The following is a 21569-nucleotide window of genomic DNA, read 5'->3' as shown; positions in this document are numbered from 1 at the left end:
GACTAAGAAGTCTCCTCTTCCACCTAACCCCTTATTCTGCGTTTGGTTCTGGTTCTGGTTCGATTCTGGTTCGGTTCCAGGCATTAGTTTCTGGTGCCAGCTCTCTGCTCTGATCCTTAATAAAGTTTTTCACGCTCATTAAATGATTTTCAAGAGCTATTGTTTGTTATTTTTGATCTTTGTTAGGTTTCATGAAAACTGACTAGTAGAACACACTTTTTTTTCAAACAATGGTTTTTGTTATTTTGGCTTCAATTACAATTCCAGTCCTAAGGTAAAGAACAAGTGGAACCAAGAACTGAAAAATCAAACTGACCTGACCCTAGTTTTTATATAAATACATAGTAATACATCAACTCATGGAAAAGTTGGAAGTGATGACGTTCATTGCTTTGAAGATATTCACAGAAAGTTGTTTGATCTTATTGAATGACCTAGTGTTGCTTTGAAATTCATGGCTTCAATTTCTTAAATGATGGCTCTCCAAAATTATTGAACCTCTCCATTATCCTTTTCGCTGATTAAGTTTTTTCCAAAGGCCAACCACACAAATGGGACACTCCCTTTTATAACAAAAAAATAAGGTATAAACAGCATCATCTGCTGTGGTGGATTTCTTGAAGGGAGAAACAGGGGGAATCCCGCAAATCCAAGAGCAATTGTTTTGGCCAAGACTGATGTTTTGACACACTGGTACTAGTAACAACACTCCAAAGTAGATGTCTTCTCTCAATAAATATAATCAAAAACTTGGTTTGTATTTCTCTGTGACTTTGTTGACATGACCTTTGCATAGCACTTGAGTACTAGCTCAATTATGACAGTTTCTCTGTTTCACACTATTTTACTAATTTTAATTACAAATTTCCTAACTTTTCTTTGCATGTCAGGGATCACAAATGTGGAACCTAACATCACAAAGATAAAGATGAATGTCCTTTAAATCCATCATAGTTATGTTTGGATATGGATCAGTTCTGATGAATTAAATCTCAATATTTATGAGAGTTAAAACTGTGTCTAATGTGTTCAATAGGTAAACTGTGCCATAGAGTTTATTCCTCTTCCAGCCTTCACAACATCCATCCCAGTTTTGGAAGGAATGGACATACGAAGTAGTTCTAACAGTTATATGATGCTTAGACAGTTTCATGAACATTAATATTATTCTCTACCTTTGTGTCGATTCTCCAATTTCTTCATATCTTCCATTACATTAAGTATCCTAGAATTGTGTTCCTCCAAGATACTCTCATGTTGATTTGTTTTTTCATTTATATTTTTCATTAATTCTGCTGATTCAATCAGAACTACCTCCTTTTTATCTCCTTCTTCTATTCGAGAAGCCTTTGGAACTTCAATTTTTTTCTCTAAGGATGAAGTTTCACTTTTGGAAAGACCATCTTTTTTATTGCCATCCATCTCCAAAGTTCTCATTTCTCTGCATCTGTAGGTCTCTGGAATTTCTTGCATTATTTTAGAAACAAATATTTGCTTTTTTCCCTGAAAAATAGAACTTCAGAGATTACATTTGGTGTAGACTTAAGAGTAGAATTGGCTAAATGCTCATGCTGCCTAAAGGACTGTGTCAACTGAACACATGAGTATACATTGCTGCCCTATTTATGTATGATAAAAACTTTATTTAGCCATCCATTTCATAGACGTCAGCTATTGCAAATGATACATCTGTAATCATTTAATACATCCTTGAACTCTTTACCTTCCATTTTTCTTTGCCCATTTCTATTAAAATTGCATGAATCATATCATCAATTTGGGGTTTTGTATTTGTTAAGGCTACTTCTAGCTGATGAAGACATTCTGAATTTCCCCTAGAGAGGAAAAATTGTGCATCATGAGTGAGAGCCTATATGCCTTAATGCAATACTTTTCATTGCAATTACAATGCAATACTTTTTGCCATGCATCAATATGTTACTTTTGGACAGATAATTGGGAGTCATTTGAAGAAATATTGAACAACTTGGTGACAGAAAGAAGCGAGTATGTTTTGACATGTAAAATTTGAGGAACTGGATCATCACTAGATTATGTGACTCTTATACCCTCACATATGATTCATGAAACTAATTCAGACCATGGTATTCATTGCTTTCTATATTTTACACATTTTACATCAAAATATATACCGCCTTGCATTTCCATAGCTATCTCATATCGATTACAGTATTCAATGATGTCTATTGCATTCATCACTCTTTTCATACTTACTTCAGTGTCTTTTGTAGGAATACCTGCTGATTTTTCACTAAATTGATGATATGTTGCAGCTTTTGATAGCATTCATCATCATCTTTGTGATGTGAAGTTCCACATTTGTGATCCCAAACATACAATGAAAAGTTGGGAAATTAGTCGTTTAAATTTGTAAAATTGTTCTTTTTTCATAGCATCAGTGTATTAATTAATTTAATGCAAAATTTATCCATAAATTGGGAGTTTTGGTGCGATAATGTTGTTTCTATAACGTATAACTATATATATCTATCCTCGACTATAATTTAAATTAAAATAAATTACATAAAAATTACCCATTGCCTCTATGAAAAGCCGATTCGCTTGAATATCACTGTAATATCAATTATTGAAACTTTCTGCTGATTTTAAATTCCCATATGTATATGGCCATGAGTACAATGACTCATTGACTTTAACTTGTCCCTATTCCTTATAAGTATTTTTTAAATGAACCACCAAAATCGTAGCTTGAAAAACTGAGACGCTCATTGGACGAAGAGATTCAATAAAACAAATGAAAGACGTTATAGATGTGCGTGTTTCAAGAAGGTTGTAAAGTAAACATGGCCCTTATATAAGGGCCTTGGTTGTAAATCATAGAGTTTACAATATATATTACAAATCCTATACAATGTATATTTACAACATGGTCCTTATATATAAGAACCATGTAGTAAACATACATTTGTATCTACAACCTCCTTGGCGAATTTATGCATGGTTTATACCACGAATATTACAAAAGTGGATCTTCAAATGGGTCTCTAATCTGTGTCGTCACCCACCGCGCATTTAAATAGGTTTACAAAAGTCGCCACTCGCGTCGCTGACGGACAAATTGATCCGAGTTTCACGGGAAAATATGGTATGAGTATAAACCAGAATTTATATTCATGTTGATTTGATCTATCAAATTTATAGCTTTCCTATGCTAATCCTCGCAATTACAAGCATTGTAATTCAAAACATTAAAATAAAGTGGATCGCATTGCACTCATCACCGCGCCACTGACATTTTTGAAAACCGATTAAAATGCGACCGAAGATGCAACGAAAATCTGCCGCCTATGGGATGGAATTTGGCCTCCTCTATGCAGTCCCATACGATCTTCTTTATTAATATAATTACCTATTAATATTCTTTCGTCATCATAGCGACTACGAATATTAAATTTCGGTATATTAACCGATGTATTATCGCTTCAACCGATGGTCATAAATGATTGGGAGGGCCGGGCGTTATTGCCTAGGACCCTATGGACTCGCTAAGCTGGATCTCAGGCCGGGCCTGAATCGCCTGAATGCATCGGACAATTGCTACCTCAGCGGTCACTTCCCTTCCCTCGTGTTGGCCAGAGCCGACTCGGAAGCAAAGCTTCCAGCACCGGTCCTTCCGAGTAGGTATTTGAACGCGGAATATTACACGCGATCGCATCACATCTGAATCACACGTAGGCATCAGGGAACCCTTGCCTTGAAGTATGCGGCTTCCTCTCATACTCAGGTTATTAGGAGGCAATTCAGAACTTGATGTAATTCGGAAGAGTAGCATCAAGGTCATGCGCTGATGTGTGATTCGAAACGCACCCCAGATGACACACCTGTCAGAAGGTCTGCCTAACTTTCTGAAATTCAGGGGCAAAACTAGTACATACTTATCTGAAAAAGAAAAATCTGGGGAGGCATATAATAGCAGAACTTTAATTTATAATGGGTTAGAAAACTCCAGCTACTACTCACTGACAAGTCGTTGACTTTATGGTAAGCATCAAAAATCAAAGGTTTAGGAAATTTTACATGTTACAATAGGTTAACTTGCAGATTTAATCACTTGTCACTAAAGACTCACTTACACCCCATTTATAACTTTCAAAATTATCTTTATAGTCATTCATGTGATGATAGTGATGGTCAACCACATTCAGTCCACCTGAATAGTCAATGGGCCATCATTGCAAACCACTTCCTTAGATATGGCGGTGACAGATGAGGGGATGGACCACTTTTCATCCGCCTATTTGAGCTATTCCATGGTCTTATGTTACAACCCCTTTACAATTAAGGCCTGCCCGACCCATGACTTCAATAGTCAGATTAGAGGATGCAATATTTGATGCCACATATATATTATTAACCCTGATGCGCCGGATGTCAGGTGGAGCCGATGGGCATTTTCATAAGCAGAACACCTGACGTCGGGTATAGCTGTCATGGATTTTTCAACGCAGACGACCAGACGTCGGCTCTGGCCAACACGAGGGAAGGGAAGTGGCCGCTGAGGTAGCAATTGTCCGATGCATTCAGGCCCGGCCTGAGATCCAGCTTAGCGAGTCCATAGGGCCCTAGGCAATAAAACCTGACCCTCCCAATCATTTATGACCATCTTCACTGCAGGAATCCGTTACATAGTAGTTGCATTTTCAATAGTTTTTTCAGTGACATGTTTTATTGCATACTACTAAAATTTTTATACTTTGCAATGAATTCTTCGTTTTGTTCTGTGCCCATGGAATTTTTTAATGGAATTTTAGCATTAAAAATAATGGACTTCGGGACTTATGGTCTTATTACCTTATATTTACAAACTTTGTTATTAACACTCGAAACCCGTTTAAAATTCCACAATACTTAAAAAAACGTCAGTAATTCTTTTAGAAGAGTAAATCATTTAAAATCAACTACAATGTTTGGTTGAAAAAAACACTGGTAACGCAATAAGTTGACCGTGGATTTGTGCTATGATAGGGTTAGAAGGTAAAGTCCAGTGGCCGGGGTAAGGGACGGGTACCCAGTTGAGCTGGGCCCCAAATCTGAGGGACGAAAATACCCAGGCAACTAACCCCAAAAAAGGAGCACCGTACAGAGGTTTAAAATGTTCTAATGCTACTCTTAGCACGAAAATGTTTTTCTATTGTAGGCGCCGGCAGGAAAGGGTTAAGGATGCCTAAACTGAAGGAATATAAGGTGGGAAATGAAGTGTGACACCACTTTTCTAACAAAAATGAGTAATTTTTGTCACTGCAAATTTCACTGGAGAACTGTTGTATAGAAAATTAGCTATTGGATCCAGGAGCATAGGGACTTGATAAAGAGTAAGGGACTTAGTTCGAATAGGGTAGTTTCCTTCATCAAAGAAAACCAAAGGCATTGATTGCGATTCCTTACCCACAATTAGTGTATTCATAATATACAAATAATATGCTTTTAGAAATCCCAGTTTAGAAGAAAGTTAATGGTCGATTTTAACCTCATTTGAAAAAGGCCAGATTGGCGGCCATGCGATGGCACTCCACTTGGCATCACAGGGGCCTAGATGCAGTGGCGAGTAGCAGTGGCGGATACAGATGGGGGTACAGGTGGTGCGTGCCCCCCCTTATTTTTTATAACGATAAAAGTAAAGGTAACTCAAGGTATTTTTTTCATCACCCCTTAATTTTTTTCTGTATCCGCTACTGACGAGTATTCAGGAGTTTTAAATCGTCTGAGAATACCAATGCATGCATGAGGCACAGAGCTCAGGGAAACTCACTTAGAAATTTCTTAGTAATCACTTATTAAAATTGCCTATGGTTGGAAAGTTTCCTTCATTTGATTGGGTATTAATGAACCTTATTTAAGCCAAGCACTACCTGCTAGCTGGGTACTCTGCTACCTGCTTGCAGCATGCATCGTGGACTCATAGCCTTGCACCAAGGTGGCCTCACACAGTGGCAGCTGGAACCAGAATGACGTCACATGGGCTTTTCCCAGCATTCATACTTAGCTGTCGCATTTTCGCACGCTTGAAAATTTGTATTTTTTTTCAATCGCAAAACATGGATATCGTCATTAACCTTTTCCCTATGCAGGGCGTGATTTCACGGCCTGAATTTTCCGATGCTAAAGGATGAAGGCCGGGTTTTCACGGCTTGAATTTTTCAAAGCAAAAGGCCAAAGGCCGTGTTTTCACGGTTTCGCGGTCAAGCATGCCAAGTGGGTCCCAACCGCTATTAGGGTCCCTCGGTGCGAGAGGTTCGACCCTTTCCTATTGTCCGCATGGGGATTATCTCGGCCCATTCCGGCACTTAGTGACCCACTCAAGGAAGGTGCTCATGGTCACTTATTTTTTTAGAAGGTGGAATAACTAAAGACATAAATGTTGCATTTTTTGAAAATCAATGCCAAGAATTACATTCTGGATGTTTTGCTGATTGGTTCCAAATTTTAAACGGAACTCTCGCGTTCATATTAACGGAATTTATCATTACCTAGAACAAATTTTGGAGACACTAAGGTTAGATGTTTAGTTGTTATTTTTAAAAATTACTAGCAAATTTATAGGAGCGATATTGTAATGATTTACATCTAAAGATATACGTTACTCTGTTTGGCACATTTTAATTGTACATTTGCGGTGAAATTCGATAAAATATCCAATTTAACTCAAATGAAAAAAGCCCTCGTAATGTAATAAAATATGATTCTCTCAGTTCTTTGACGTGAGCCGAAATTACAGCGACTATTTTTAATAAACTCTCATCAACTTTTGAATACAAGCATATTATAAATTAATTTCGCTATAAATACTAATTAATGCATATCCTAAAAATTTGTAAATTTAATGTACAAATAAGGAATGTTTTACATAGACACATGTTGTGAGAAGCATTCCATACCATTGCAGGAAAGAGCACTGCACTACCCAGATAATTACTCTCATACCTTGGTTCTCTGGTCAGGTTACATTTAGGTGGTCTGCCCTGTACACCTTACAGGCTTACTTCGGGACACATTAATGTTTTCTTGGAAAAACTTATTACCCTCCAACTGACACATCTAAGAGTAGATTGGGGCAAGTAGCCTCCTACTTAAATTTGTGGAAGAAAATAACCTCATTCTTCTCGGAATAACTCATTTTCTTTTCAAAAATTTCTTGACTGTATTTGAGAGTTTTAACGGCTGTATTCAAATACAGCCGTTAACTCTCTGTTCGCATTCCGCTACCTATACAAGGGATGGTTTCTGTAAAACCCTGCTGTGCAATGCAGCCCATACCATGAATGGAAAGAGAACTGCTCTACCCAGGTAATTACTTTCATATCTTGGTTCTCTGGTCAGGATCCATTAAGGTGGTCTGCCCTGTGCACCTCACGGGCTTACTTTGAGACACATTAGCGCATTAACGTTTTCTTGGAAAAACTTATCACCCTCCAACTGGCACACCCAAGAGTATATTGGTGCAAGTATCCTCCTACTGAAATATGTATGTGGAAGATGATAACCTCACTCTTCTCGGAATAGCTCATTTTCTTTTCAAAATTTTCTTGGCGTGTATTCAAATTTAACCGTAAATGTTCTGTATGCATTCCCTTTCCTACTCCTGCAAGGATTGTCTTTCAAATGATGTTTCGGTGGAATTAAATTTTTTCTTGGAATTATACAGCCAGGATTTTTTTCTTGAAGTGCCTTTCGATGGTTCCTTAGAGCTTTCGTTAGTTTTGCATACGTTCTCGACGTGTTCAGAGTTACTTGGACGAGTGGAGCACTAGGCAAATTTGCTGGACGGGAATTTCCTTGCACTGGGAAAATGTCCAGGCTAATTACGGATCAATCGATCCTGGAAATACTCACCAGAAGTGATAATGAAGACGAGGATAGTGACTCTAGACACAGTGTTTTGTATTTTTTCTTATTTCGTGCATAATATGAATTTATATTTATCTAAGTGAAATTGCTTTATAAATATAATTTTGCAATTTCAAACAACAAATTTGTTTGATTCAAGTAGTTTTAAGAGAACTTTTCGGGAAAATATTCTTCTAAAAAAATTCGAAATGTTTCATTCCCATGTTTTCAGAGAACTCGTGGAGAGCAGACGCGAATGAGGAGTGTGGATTTGGGCATCATGGATATAAAATATGTTAATATCATAAATCGTAAATACCTAAAAGTATGCTAGGAACATTGAAAGATTTCATTTCCTTTTAAGTATTTTTTGGTCTATGATCTAATGCCCTTTTGCTGAAAACCCTAAAAATAACCGTAGAACTTCATTTAAAAGTTCTATAGGCATTGCAAAATGAAAGGTATACATTGATGAACTGACATTTAATGCAATCGTAACAATTTAAAAAAAATAAAATCGAACTGGTAACAATAAACTGACCGCAAAAGTACGCCGTGATGGGCTGCCTGCGGGAAAAGGGTCGAGGATTATATTTGCCCAGTTGCCGAGGAAAGGGTCCGGCACCCCGCTAGAAAAGGTCATTAAGTGGAGGGAGCAACTACCTGGACAGTCCCAAGCCGAGAAAAAACTCCGTCCAGGGCGAAAAAGAAATGCTCAAAGCCTTCGTACAGCCAAAAGCAACTTCCCGTGAATGAGCCCGGCACGAAAGGGTTAAAAAATCTAAATTGTGAAATACGTACTACAGGAGCAATAATCTTTCAATTTAGGCAAGAAAAAAAAATAGGAAACCAACCTATTCCTCGTTGGCCCATCAATAACAGAAATCAGGTTGCAGCAGTCATTGAAATGGAAAAGAGGGAGAACAGGCATGCTGGATCAATAAAGAATAATGAAGACATGTTAGATTTGCAAATTGCTAAATAAAAGGAAATTGGGGCCCCTGGAGTGATAGGCAGAGTCCGTTTGAAAGCTTACAACCCTTGGCAACCTGGATAAGTCCTGTAAAAACTCTTCTCGGGATACCGCGCGGGTAAGATTACATGAGATCGCCAACGTTTCGGGTACCGACTCGCTACCCATTCTCACGGCTACTAAGAATCCCCGTAATCCCGTATCCCGATATCCCGAGAAGAGTTTTTATGCGCGGTATCCCGAGAAAAGTTTTTACATGTTGTTCGCTGGACAAGTCCATTTTCATAAATGTCTTGGCACAGTTTAGCAAAGCCTTCCCCACAGTCTCTCCCATTTCCTATGGTACCTCACTCTGTTCAATCCAAATTCAGTGCTTCTCCGGACCAATTTAACCAAAAAATCATATGCCTTCACAAAATACTTTTCCGTTGTTTCTCAACACAGGGTGGGTATTATAATGACAATGACCACCCTCACTCCGGACATTCATCTTTTTCCTAAGCTCTCCTCAGAAATGACTGAATCCAGAGGTTTTCCTTTCCTACTATCTTCTTCCCAAATGTGCACCCTTCTTTCCACTTACAACTGATCTGCCATTTTGGGCTCATGAACCTCCAACCAGACCCTAGGAGTTGTTAAGTGGGAAACTACAGCACGCATAGTGAATAAAAGTTAAGTTATCTCTATGAGGACCCTGCAATAAAAATATTTTTCTACTCAAAAGGATTATATTTAAAAACAATATACAAAATATACTTTCAAAATATTTCAAGACTAAAAAATTTCAAGTAACACAGCCAACACCACCAAAGCCATACACCCAAAACCAAATCAAAGGCCAGTCCTGGTCTTGTCCACCAAGTGATTGGAGCAAAATTCCCTCCTCTTCAGCCGCTGATCCTGAATCACCCAAGAGAGTTCCTTTACTGAAATACCTCCGACTTCTTTTCACCCTGGAGATGACATCTGCGATACTATAAAAAAATATCCCAGGTCAAAGCCAATTAACTGAGAGAAGAAAGTAAATATCATTATATCCAATTTGTTCACATTTTAGTAAAATAATTATTTTCACAACACCCTCAACTAGAGATTTGCGAGTACTTGAAAATTTGAGTAGAGTCGAGTAGTTTTGGTTACAGAGCTATCGAGGCTAGTGAGTTCAGAAATCTGCCGACAGGAGGCACTATCATGAAACCCATTTAATAGTATCATAGTTAAAGTAATGCCTTGGCCCTCAAGTTTCAGCCTACTGTCTACGTAGCAGTAAGTAGTTGACGTCGGCGCTAAAAACCTTTCCCTCTGCCGTGGTGGCCGACAGTCTTCCGACCCCGCGGCGTATCCATAATAATCAGAGTGAACATCTGCATCGCTCATACTTTAAAGTGCAATGCTTTTCTACAAACCCACTTTCTTAACTGAAATGCTGGGAGAATACGGAACAATTGTTTAGATTTTTAGGAATATGTAACATTTTGGCTTTAGCAGACAATGACGGTTTTTCCCTGTTTGACGTCACAAATAGTGCCATCTTTTTGCCTATTTGAATTTCACTTACGTCCGATGTTAATTTTCGTTTATTCCTTTTCTGCGTTTTGTTTCCTTCTTGAACAAACAAAACAAGAGTTACTAAGGTTTATTAAACAAAGTGAGAATTTAAGAAAAAAAAATTTGGTCCAAATGGCTTAAGCTAACCTAAAGCTAAATGTAACATTTTTAGTTCGTTCGCATCCTCGAATTAAATCCCAAGAAGATTCAATATCCTTAAAACTCATTGACATAAATTTTAATAAAAATTCCTAGAGTTCTCAAATATACCAATTTTGTCAAGAAAGTACTTGCCCAGCCACACGAGTGGAGAAAGATAATTTTCCGCAGGCAGTAATACTGTAACATGGAGACGTCAAAACCTGCAACCTAATCATGCAGAACAATTGACTTTTCTGCATGAGAATTTGAAAAGATCAAATATTACATGATTCATTTATGTATGTAATATTTATTACAGTGGTGCAAATGCTTTTATTCGGGGTTCTTTCTTGCAGTTTGGATACATTTATAAATGAAATTGACAACATATTACTAGAGGTTAGTTCATTTCAATTGTACTTATGCAACTGTTTAAGACTCATTTTCATTCATTTCCCAATGGGGAACATGCATAAATTCTTTTTATTTCACAGGCGGACAGAAAAATATTTTCTGATTTCAACAAAGAAAACCGCATGTAAATCTGAGTTTTCCTTCTAATACAAGTTTCTTTTACATCTCGATTTGCCGCCGACGTATAGCAATAATTCGTCATAACAAATTCCATGAGGGTCTTGGCATCAATTGTTGGTGTCCTAAAAAAAGGCTGGTGTCCGAACACCCCCTGCCACACGCCTTTTAGGCGGCTTGCGGGTAGTTATGTAGATATAGATGACTCCAAGTAATAATTGTGGCACAATAGCAATAGGAAAACTTGCCCAATAATAACAGAACAAAATAAAGTGACAATGAGCAGCTAAATACTTCCTCAAAACAAATATTACAGCATGCACCCAGCGTATTTCCTAACTCCCTATGGTTGTTTAGGCACCTATGACATCACGCCTGGCCTCATCAACGCTCAGGTGTCTTCACGCAGTGGTCGGCTTAGAGAAATTTTTCTCGATTTTGAAGTCAATATTTTTATTTCTTTTGATGATGAATGGAGAAACTTTAGTTATTTTTGCAAGCTAATGTATCCATTTTACTTATATGTATCCATTTTGTTGCTATCAGCACTTGCAGTTCTTGCAGATTCACCTCATATCATAGCAATAAAACACCAGCTCGAAGTTTAAAATTCTGGAACCAACTGGAGCTTCCACTACATGTCTCGGATAAATCACCGCCCTCATCTTCTTTTTTAGATTCAATTGATTTTAGATTGGAATGTTTCCCCAAGGACCAAATTTGTACTATATCCAAATTGTGCTTATCGAAATTGCACTAAGCAAGGCATGGGTGTACACTATTTCTTCACCAACTTTTTCTTCTAACTAACTTCATTTCATAATATTTTAAAAAGAATGCAGAATGTGTGCATATATGATTTTTTAAGAGAGTTAGATGATGTTAATAATCCAAGGAGATCAATGCTATGGCTAGAAATCTGTTTCAGCTCCCCCGTTTCATTAATAAAATCTTGAAATGCTCGACTTTCTCATCAATACCTCTCTAAATGAAAAATCTAGATATTTTTATATTACATTTCATGTTAATACCTTATTGGCATACATTAGTATCCAATATTAAATTAAAATACAGAGTGAGTGATATGAATGAGGTCATCCTTAACAGGTTAACTGCCGAGGGTTTTTTTTAAATATGTCCCCTTAGGCCAAGTTAATATTTAAATGTGTTTATTGTGACTAATAGAGTTGAGCAATATTAAATTGCACATAACATTAATTTTTTCATTATAATGATAAATTTAATTAGCGGACACCGGTGTCCGCCACGGCGTCGGAGTCACGACCACCAACTTATGCACTCGCGGATATCTACAAATTTACGAAAATATGGCAATAACTTCATTTGTAGTGCAGTAAAACTTTGCTAATGAAAAAATAAATTGCACGTAACATTATTTTTTCTATCTAATGATAAATTTAATTAGCGGACACCGGTGTCCGCCACGGTGTCAGCGTCACGACCACCAACTTATGCGCTGGCGGATACCTATAAATTTACGAAAATACGGCAATTACTTCATTTGTAGTGCAGTAAAATATTCGTAGTGATAAATAACACCTACATTCATTTTATATTCAGTATTACACTTCTTAGTAGCAGTTTTCTCTCCAGTCCGCCCCCCCTCCGCGGACACAGCTGTCCTCCGCGGAGCTAACTTTGTCTCCTTCCCTAGCGTATACTCAAGTCCGTTCCTGCCAGTAGGCGCTGCACAGACACTAAACAACAAGTTATACCAGGAGACCCTCCTTCCTTCTACATGTAGTGCTATTATGTTTATGACGGAGAACTCTTTTATTCGACTAATGTAAAACATTGTGTGGAACTTCATATCACATCATCAACACAATGTATCCCTTTCTACTTGTTGAAGGAATACGTATCATTATATATAGGGCGCTTTTATGTCTTGAGACGACAGAACGTTTCGAAAGATCAGTGCTGTCACAGTGACATGAAAAGAGGCTACATTTTCTTCTATAATACGATTAGTAGAAGAAATGTGAAGAGTGCTCGGTGCCACTTTGTGCGTCCTGCGCTGAATTCTACTTTGGTGCGTCATCGTCCTTTTGGTAAGTTTGGTTTACATATTTAGTTGCATTTTTCTACTTTTTGGTTCACTGAATATTTTCATAATCTTTTTCATTATATAAGAAATGTTGAACCAAAATCTACTTTTATCATTAGTGATTCCACATGGATAAATTCACCCCGCGGACCAGATTCATTGTTGAAGCGGCTAAGAGGAAATACTTAGAAGAGTCATCTGATTCTGAAAGTGTAACGGGAAATGATGAATATATCCCTTCCAGTGATGAGGACATCAGAGTGAACTCTTCAAGCGACGATTCCTTGCAGGATGGACAATTGCTACGAGGGGCAACCTCCGATACAACCGACGGAGAGCTAAGTGAGAGTGAAAATGTGCAGCTAAATAGACCGGTGCCCTCATCACCAAATGCGTCATCTGACTTTTGGACTGAACCAGTGAAAAATCATCCGAATTTTCAGTTTACGGCGCAGAGTGGATTGAGTGCTGTAGTTGCAGATATGAGTAATCCTTCCCCTTTTGGAATATTTTCTAACATTATAGACAATGAAATTCTCGAAATGATAGTGGAACAAACTAATATTTATGCCAATCAAGTGAAAGGTCTGACTACTTCTAGAAAATCTCGTGTGGTAGATTGGAAACCGACAACTCTTCACGAGATCAAAAAGCTCTTTGGGATTCTGATTTATATGGGTGTGGTAAAAATGCCAAAACTTTCTGACTACTGGAGTAAAAACTTCATATATCGTAATGATGTAGCTCCTTCTCACATGAGCAGAAATCGTTTTGAACTCTTGTTACGGATGTTGCACTTCTCCAATAATGAAGAAAATTCAAACAAAGACCGTTTGCATAAAATTCAACCACTCTTGGATAAAATCATTTGTAATTATCAGGAATTATATACACCTGGGGAAATTTTATGCGTTGACGAATCAATTATTCCATTTCAAGGCAGGTTAGCATTAAAACAGTACATTCCTCAAAAAAGGCATAAGTACGGTGTCAAAATTTTTAAATTGTGCTCTGGTAAGGGCTATGTATGGAATATGAAAATTTATGCAGGACTTGAGCGCGATGCCAGGCGATCTGTTCCAACAGCTGTAGTTATGCAGCTCTCCGAGAAGTTACTAGATGCTGGCAGAACGATTGTTACAGACAATTATTACACGAGCTTAGAGTTGGCCAATTCACTTCTTGATCGTAGGACACATTTACTAGGTACCCTGCGTAAAAATCGGAGGGGAATACCCAAAGATGTAACGGCCAAAAAACTTAAGAAAGGGGAAATAGTAGTCAAAGAAAATCAAAGAGGTGTGTCAATAATGAAGTGGAAAGATAAACGCGATGTTTTGCTATTGTCAACATGCCACTCAAACGAGATGGAGGAAGTGGAAAAATATAGGTCAAGGGTTTTGAAACCAGTAGCTATCCTGAAGTATAATGAGGGGAAATCATCCATAGACCTTTCTGATCAACTTTCCTCTTATTCAACGCCATTGCGTCGGTCTTTGAAATGGTACAGAAAAGTAGCGTTAAAACTATTATTAGGGACTTCTGTGGTGAATGCTTATTTCATTTTCAACCAAATTTGTGGCAGTAAGATGCAGATAGTAAAATTCAGGGAAAACCTTATCGGATCGCTTTTGGGAAATGAGTCACAGGGCGATAGATCTCCGACCAGTCTTACATTGCCACAAACATCACGGAAAAGAATGGCTACTCATTCATTCAAAAAGGAGGAAGGAGGTGCGCGAATCAATCGGAAATATTGCCAAGGATGCTACGAAAAGAAACAACTTGGGGAAATTGAAAAAAACAAAGTGAAAAAAGTCACTACCTACTGTGATGACTGCCCTAAAAAGCCACGGTTCTGTTTGGATTGCTTTCATAAACATCATCTGTAAAAATATGAATAATTGTCCATTATTGCAATAAAAAGTGATTATTTGAAAAGGATATATATTATTTATTTCACCTTTCTGATATTTCAGGAGCAAGGGAAAGTAAGAATAAATGTCGGTGAGAGGAGGGCTCTAAAGACCTACAAAATTACTGCGGTAAAGTTAATTTGAATTATAAGGTAAAGCTGGGAAAGATTTTGTTATCCTTCTCTTCAATTTCTTTTTATAGATGTGTTTACCAGTTGAAACTATCTGAAGGATGCAAAACACTGAGTAGAAAATATAATTCGTCTCCTAAAGAAGATATAGATTCTTTCTCAATTAAATCTGAAAGCATACTATAGTATGCTTTCAGATTTAATGTATATATAGCAGCCCTGGATTACGAACAAAGAGTAAGTACTCCCTGCTCATACAACATCGTAGTTTATGAAACATTTAACACGGAAAAAGCGTCTCCGGAGGTCTACTTCGAGGGATAACGGCTTCCAATGTGCCAACCGGTATAAAAAAATACGTAAGTAACATTCAAGACAGCAAAAAAAATTTTATAAACAATTAGCAAAAACCAAAGGAGTGACAGTTTAGCTGAGGCCGTTGCGGAAAAGATATCTATGCAAAAGTACGTAAATGGCGGTCACCCGGCGCACGAAGACGAACTTTTTTCCGCGGACACCGGTGACCGCCACGGCGGGAGAAGAAGATACCACAGCGGACACCGGTGTCCGCCACGGCAGTCAACCTGTTAAAATAGTCGATGAAAGGTAAATACAGAGGAATCTCATTTTAGTGAGTATTGCATACAGTGAGAATCTCATTATAATGAGTGATCTGCAAAGTACCACCGGAAGGCCTACAATTTACATGTAAAAAAATGATTGTATAATTGGGGTGAACTTTTACACATTAACACCTTTGAGCAACATTAAGCATGAACATCACTTTCAAATATACTTGAATCCTGATAGCCATTATGATATTTGAACTATGACCTTTCAAAAAAACCTGCCAAAAACCATTAAACAAGAATGAGAAATACGAACTTTAAAAATAATGAACTAAATAGAGAAAGAATTTAAAAAATCAAGGCATTAACTGCAATACAAAATTCAAAAAACTTCCCAAAATTAATACTGATTATCGATTTATAATTAATCTAATATGATATCATTATTGACATGCCTATTGAATAAAACTGCGTAGCTCCCTATACAGAGCAAAATTGGAATGTCCCTTGATAACAGGCAGACAAAAAATCAAATAGCCAAGCGAAAAATTGTTAAACATCATACATTTTTCAGGCTCATACTCACTTCATCCATTCTTCTTTCAGTGAAACAAGGTGACAGTGCAAAGCACTAGGCCCAAGAGATGCATTATCAATTGCTTTGTCGATTTTGGTGACTAGAGTTGGATCTATAATTGAAAATCAATTTAGGTCAGTCACAGTTACATTGAAAATAATTCTTTCAAAAAAAATTGAACTTGTATTTTTCACCACCAACGCTTTCAACATCTAAACATATTTGGAAGTAACAGAATAACAGGAGGGAACAAACAGAGGTTCGAGTAAAAATAGCATTGCTGAGAGGAGGAGAATATTTACTAGCAAATTGAAATTTGCTTAATTTTACTAGACTTAGAAGATGATCATGAATGTGAAGGGTAATCTTACGGCGAAAGGTGATTGCCCCGTTAAAGGATTTTTCTAATTGGAGTGATGAGTAAAATACTATCGATGTGAAACCTTCGCTAATATATAACAGTCACTGCATTTTTTTTGTCTAGCTTATCTAAATTGACATATATTGGAAATTGTAAGTTTTACATGTTGTAATTAATTGTTTATATCATTTTTGGCAAAAAAACAGTCACAACAAAAGAATTCTAGCCAAGTTAATAGTCCCATGCAACTTTTAAAACTAACAAATATGCATGCGTTACGTAATAAATCAAATAATAATAATGACAATAACACGACCCGTTGGAGAGCATCGCCGACAGCGAGTTGGGAAAACTAGAACGACTCATCCACTCAGTGAGAGGAAGGGGGGCCTGCAAAAGCATGGGAGGGTAGGGGCCATGGTGGGGATGGAGTGTCTTCTCTGGGTGTTCAGGAACTCGGAGACTCAGCCTTCCTAGCAGCGAGGCACTGGAGAGAATACGGACAGGAGCAAGGGAGGTGCTTATAAGATCATGAAATTTTGTGGTCTTTTTTTTTTCTAGGCAGAAACATGCCAGCTAAGTGATTAGTGCAGTTTGAATTTCCAGTCTATCTCGTCTAGTTTGGGTCCAATATTAATAACACAGGCCTGCATTTTTACGATTCTACCATGATTTTCAAATTCTGTTCATGGAGTACCATATATTTTTGTGTGCTAAATCCAAAAAATGTCTTATTTTGACTAGATTGAGTCGGAACTTTTTTTAATTTGCCATCTGTCAATTTCTAAACTGCCATATACGGAAGAAAACAATGTTCTCAGGTAACTTGAAACTTGTACTCGACTTCAGTGAACTTTTTTCCCGGCTATAGAACTCCAGGATCAATCCATTCCTACTCCCCATTCTGCTTCCATTTTTCATTTTTAAGAGGGACTAACATTTTTAACTACTTACATGCTTAAAATGATAAAAAATGTCAAAAAATAAACCATATTAGGAGTCATTTTCTTTACAATTTTGAGCACAAGACAAATATTTCTATCCAATATCCAATTTCTATACCTCATCATTTGCCAAATGTCATGGTTTGACACTTCGGGCTCAATAGATGACTCAATTTTTTGGCCTCGAGAAACTGGAAGCTTTGAAGAAAGTTGGCTGAAAAAGGTCAGTTGGCAAGAAAGGGTGAAATATGTTTCTATTGTTCTCATGTAACTTGATATTTTATTTCGAAGGATTTATGGTCTTCCTAACATGAAACCTGAGGGAGCAATTATATGGGGTGCGAGAGGCTTGTTGGGGGGCTAGGGAGGGGAGAGATACATTACAGGAGTGGACTGAGGACTGATTGGTAGGGGAGAGTGGATTTTGGGTAATGTGGGACGTAGCTACTATTCTACAGTGCTGAGATTCTCGCGATGTTCTCTTGGCGAAGATTCACACTATGTGCCTGTTCTATTTAGCCTTAATTATTGGAAAGGTACTTCTTAGCACACTTACGGATGAAATTATATGGATAAGTTACCAATAGGATACCAGTTATTTGTTGAAGAACCAGGGAGATATATGGAGACATTTTAGAGAATATCAATTTGAGGAAAAGGTTTAAGAACAACAGAGCAGTGGACACTGGCCAGGATCTCAAATGAAACATGGGTCTCTTACGGAGATTGGCAAATCCACAAAGGATATCAAAATCAGTTTTCAAAATACATAGTTATACCTTCTGTGTGAATCTTAGTTGATATAAAATACCAACCAGGCTAGTGAAATAATAAGTACCACATGACAGACGATGAAAAGTTGAAGAAGCTGTTTGAAATTATATTTTTTCAGCTTATTTATAATCTCAATTCTGTAATTGTTAGAGAACTTAGTTGTTAGTCAGCCTGATTGAACTCCAAAGAAACAAAAATGAACTAAGAAGAGCTCCGTTAGTGAGGACTGAAAACTTCAATAAAAGATAAGCATGAGTGAGATGGTATGGGTAATAAAGTGCATTGTAGAACAGGCTCTTCACATAATCTCTCTTTCTAAGTGAAAGAAATTAACACCATCCTGTTCACAACTACTATAGTTTCATCTATCTCTAATTCTAAATGCAGTTTGATCGTTTTCACATTACCTCAGTGATTTTTTATTTGTGCATGATGCAATATGAAAATCATTGAATGTAATAAAGTGGAGCCCATTGGTTTCTACCCATAGTGGTAAAGTCTATTTAATGAAATGCAAATGATCAACTTAGTGATACTTTCAAGTTCGCACTCATCTACAGTGTTTATTATCACCACCATTAATCCACTGCCTCTTTAATATAAACTTTCTCTGAGTAAATTACTGTTCATGTAGGCAACTTAAGATTTCACTTTGGCATCACAAGAGTCAAATGCATTACTAAAGACTAAAGAACTATCATTTGAAAAGAAAGTATAAAAATTACATTTGGATGGTGTTGAAATGTTCCCACGCTTTGCAACAAGACGATATTTTCCCCAGTAGCCAGCTGCATTGTCTCCGACGCCTTGTCCTGCATCAGTAGGGAGCACATCTATTCTGAAAACATTTGGAGTCGAGCTGGGAGGACTCTGAACAACAATTGCTGGGGGTAGCATGTCTTTGAGGTCAGGATAAATGCCAGAGGTTGCTGAAAGGGATGGTACAGCTACATGAGGGCCAAGCACCAGCAAATTGGACTTAGAAGGTGGTATGTACTCTTCAGAGTTGAATACTGGCTGATAACACTTCTTAGGCACTATGAACTGAAAATTAAAAAAAAAAATACATAACAAAACTCACAAAAATCTCATTGATAAAACTATGGCCTTGCACTGCACTCTAACCGACAAAACACTTATTATGTATAAGGCTGATTAAGAGATCACAAATTTATTAATGAGAGCAATTCCCTACTTTTTCAGGGGAACTATGTAAATGAATTCATCACTATACTTCAAACATAACCCTGATAAATAGACAACTTGCATTAAAAGAAATGCTTTACCTAGTTTAATGCTGCTGAGGCCTATAGTAATTCTTTATTAATAACTTGGTCTGAAAATATGCTTTTCCTACACAGTTTCCATACGAGAACACACAAGACACACACTAAAACCTCAATACAACAAGCCACCATAAAATGAAATTTCATGAAAACCTCAGCATTATGAGACCATAACCCCAGTTTTGGGCCCTTCCCATACACAATTCATGCAAAAATGGTATCATAAAGAACATCTGTAACTATAAGATATACATATACAGAATGAAGTCCCAATGTCAATAGGAGTCCAATACATGAAAATGGCTTCTCTTAAAAATCACTTTGCCTAAAAAATATTTTATAATGAATTTATCTCCACATTTCCATTTTTAATGATCATTTCCACTCTGATCATGAATTTTTTAGTACGACATTAAATGTTGTTTTCACATTTTTGATTTGGTGTATCCATGAACTGTGAAACTATTTAGATGAGACAATGCTACTGTAAGCAAAAAACCCTTCTGAACTCAAAATTTTTCAGATTTCCACTGACATCAGATATGACATCCAGCAGTAGGTTAACAGATTGCTCTCAGACATTAAGTTTGTAAACAAGCTGCCATGTTGTTTATTTAAATGAATTAAAATTAACAATAGTAGTGAGGAAGCAATAATGGGAGGCAATAATGGTAGTGAGGGACGCAAAAGAAAAAGGGCAGTCGTGTATGGAGGGAAGGAAGAGATAGACGTGTTGTAAAAGATTGGGAGATAAATTAAAGTACTGGTGTATTGAGAGACCGGAGGAAGAAATACGGAAGAATTCAGGATCGGCAGAAAGAAGAAGAGGACGCAGACCAAAAGCAGGCGCCTACGAGAGAGAAAGAGACCGGAGGAAAAGGGATACGGCAGAACTCAAGATCCCCACTGGTGCAGTCCATGGCAGCGGTTCAGTGAGTGGCAGTACGGGTAGTACAAATGGGATTATAATAGTCATGGCAGCTTGTTGATGTTGTTTATGCTCACGAGTTTTAAATTGTAAAGTTTCTTTATAAAGTGTTATAAAAATCTTTTGTTAAGTAAGAGAAGTGGAACACGTATCCCGTTCGGGTGCAGCATCAGTAGCAGCGCTTTAGTAAGAGCACTCAGCCATGTACTAGGCGACGAAGTGGAAGACTATTGTTTGAACTTCGTAGATGATTTACTGATTGTCTCCAGATCCTTCACGGAGCATTTACAACACTTGGAGACTGTTATGAAGAAATTAAAAGATTCAGGCATTACGATTAATTTCAAGAAATCGGAATTTTGCCGCCAAAAGTTACAGTTCTTGGGCCATGAAATATCAACGAAAGGCATTACCATAGCGGAAGAAAAGTTTGCGCCTATTAAAGAATATGCAAGGCCTCGCAATAAGAAGCAAATGAAAGCATTCTTAGGTTTAATTAACTACTACTCAAAATTCCACCAAGCTCATGCAGAATTGACGGCGGTATTAAATGACCTGACGAGAAAGGACCGTGCCTGGGAATGGAAAGAGGAACATGAGGAGGCTTTCAAGCGTACGAAGGAAGAATTTTGCAAATCTGTTATGCTGCATCACCCAGACCCAATGAAGGAATACTACATACAAACGGACGCGAGTGGGTACGCAATATCAAGTCGTTTATATCAACTAACGGAAGACGGGGAAGAGCGGGTTGTGTACTTCGCCAGCCGAAGTTTGAGAGGTGCAGAGTTGACATATAGCACAACGTTAAAGGAGCTAATAGCAATTATTCATGCCCTCAAGAAATACCTAAGCTTCATTTTAGGATCTAAAATAATAGTCATCACCGATCACAAAGCACTGTCATTTATATTTAACTGCCGCCTACTGAATACGACAATATCACGTTGGATTCT

At 37.5% G+C, this 21569-nt stretch overlaps 3 protein-coding genes across 6 annotated transcripts in view; 1 reads left to right on the top strand and 2 right to left on the bottom strand.

Moving 5' to 3' along the window:
• LOC124172380 (nuclear matrix constituent protein 1a-like) overlaps window positions 1-2789 on the bottom strand; it is a 35607-nt gene extending 32818 nt beyond the window's left edge. Inside the window, exons 1-4 of one of the 3 annotated variants that reach the window (XM_046551849.1) lie at window positions 2556-2789; window positions 2236-2317; window positions 1724-1835; window positions 1176-1503 (exon numbers count right to left, since the gene is read on the bottom strand). In XM_046551849.1, the coding sequence (XP_046407805.1) occupies window positions 1176-1503; window positions 1724-1835; window positions 2236-2317; window positions 2556-2559 (526 nt within the window). In that variant the 5' untranslated portion in view covers window positions 2560-2789. Of the gene's footprint in view, window positions 1-1175; window positions 1504-1723; window positions 1836-2235; window positions 2392-2555 lie in introns of those variants that run through there. The other 2 variants (XM_046551832.1, XM_046551841.1) reach the window with 2 other exon arrangements.
• A 6764-nt stretch (window positions 2790-9553) lies between these two features.
• The window catches only part of LOC124172356 (folliculin), a 35536-nt gene continuing 23520 nt past the window's right edge, over window positions 9554-21569 (bottom strand). For both annotated transcript variants that reach the window (XM_046551803.1, XM_046551809.1), the window contains 3 exons: window positions 19125-19443; window positions 16330-16432; window positions 9554-9813 (listed from right to left, as the gene is read on the bottom strand). In XM_046551803.1, the coding sequence (XP_046407759.1) occupies window positions 9624-9813; window positions 16330-16432; window positions 19125-19443 (612 nt within the window). In that variant the 3' untranslated portion in view covers window positions 9554-9623. The remainder of the gene's footprint in view (window positions 9814-16329; window positions 16433-19124; window positions 19444-21569) is intronic.
• LOC124172373 (piggyBac transposable element-derived protein 3-like) lies at window positions 11273-15516 on the top strand. The gene is made up of 2 exons (XM_046551820.1): window positions 11273-13131; window positions 13247-15516. The coding sequence occupies exon 2, from the start codon at window positions 13256-13258 to the stop codon at window positions 15017-15019; it is 1764 nt and encodes a 587-aa protein (XP_046407776.1). The 5' UTR covers window positions 11273-13131; window positions 13247-13255; the 3' UTR covers window positions 15020-15516.

The sequence above is a fragment of the Ischnura elegans genome, chromosome 1 (assembly GCF_921293095.1).
Source record: "Ischnura elegans chromosome 1, ioIscEleg1.1, whole genome shotgun sequence".
Lineage (NCBI taxonomy): Eukaryota > Metazoa > Arthropoda > Insecta > Odonata > Coenagrionidae > Ischnura > Ischnura elegans.
Note: the sequence above shows the minus strand (reverse complement) of the source record. Positions and strands in the feature narration are given on the sequence as shown.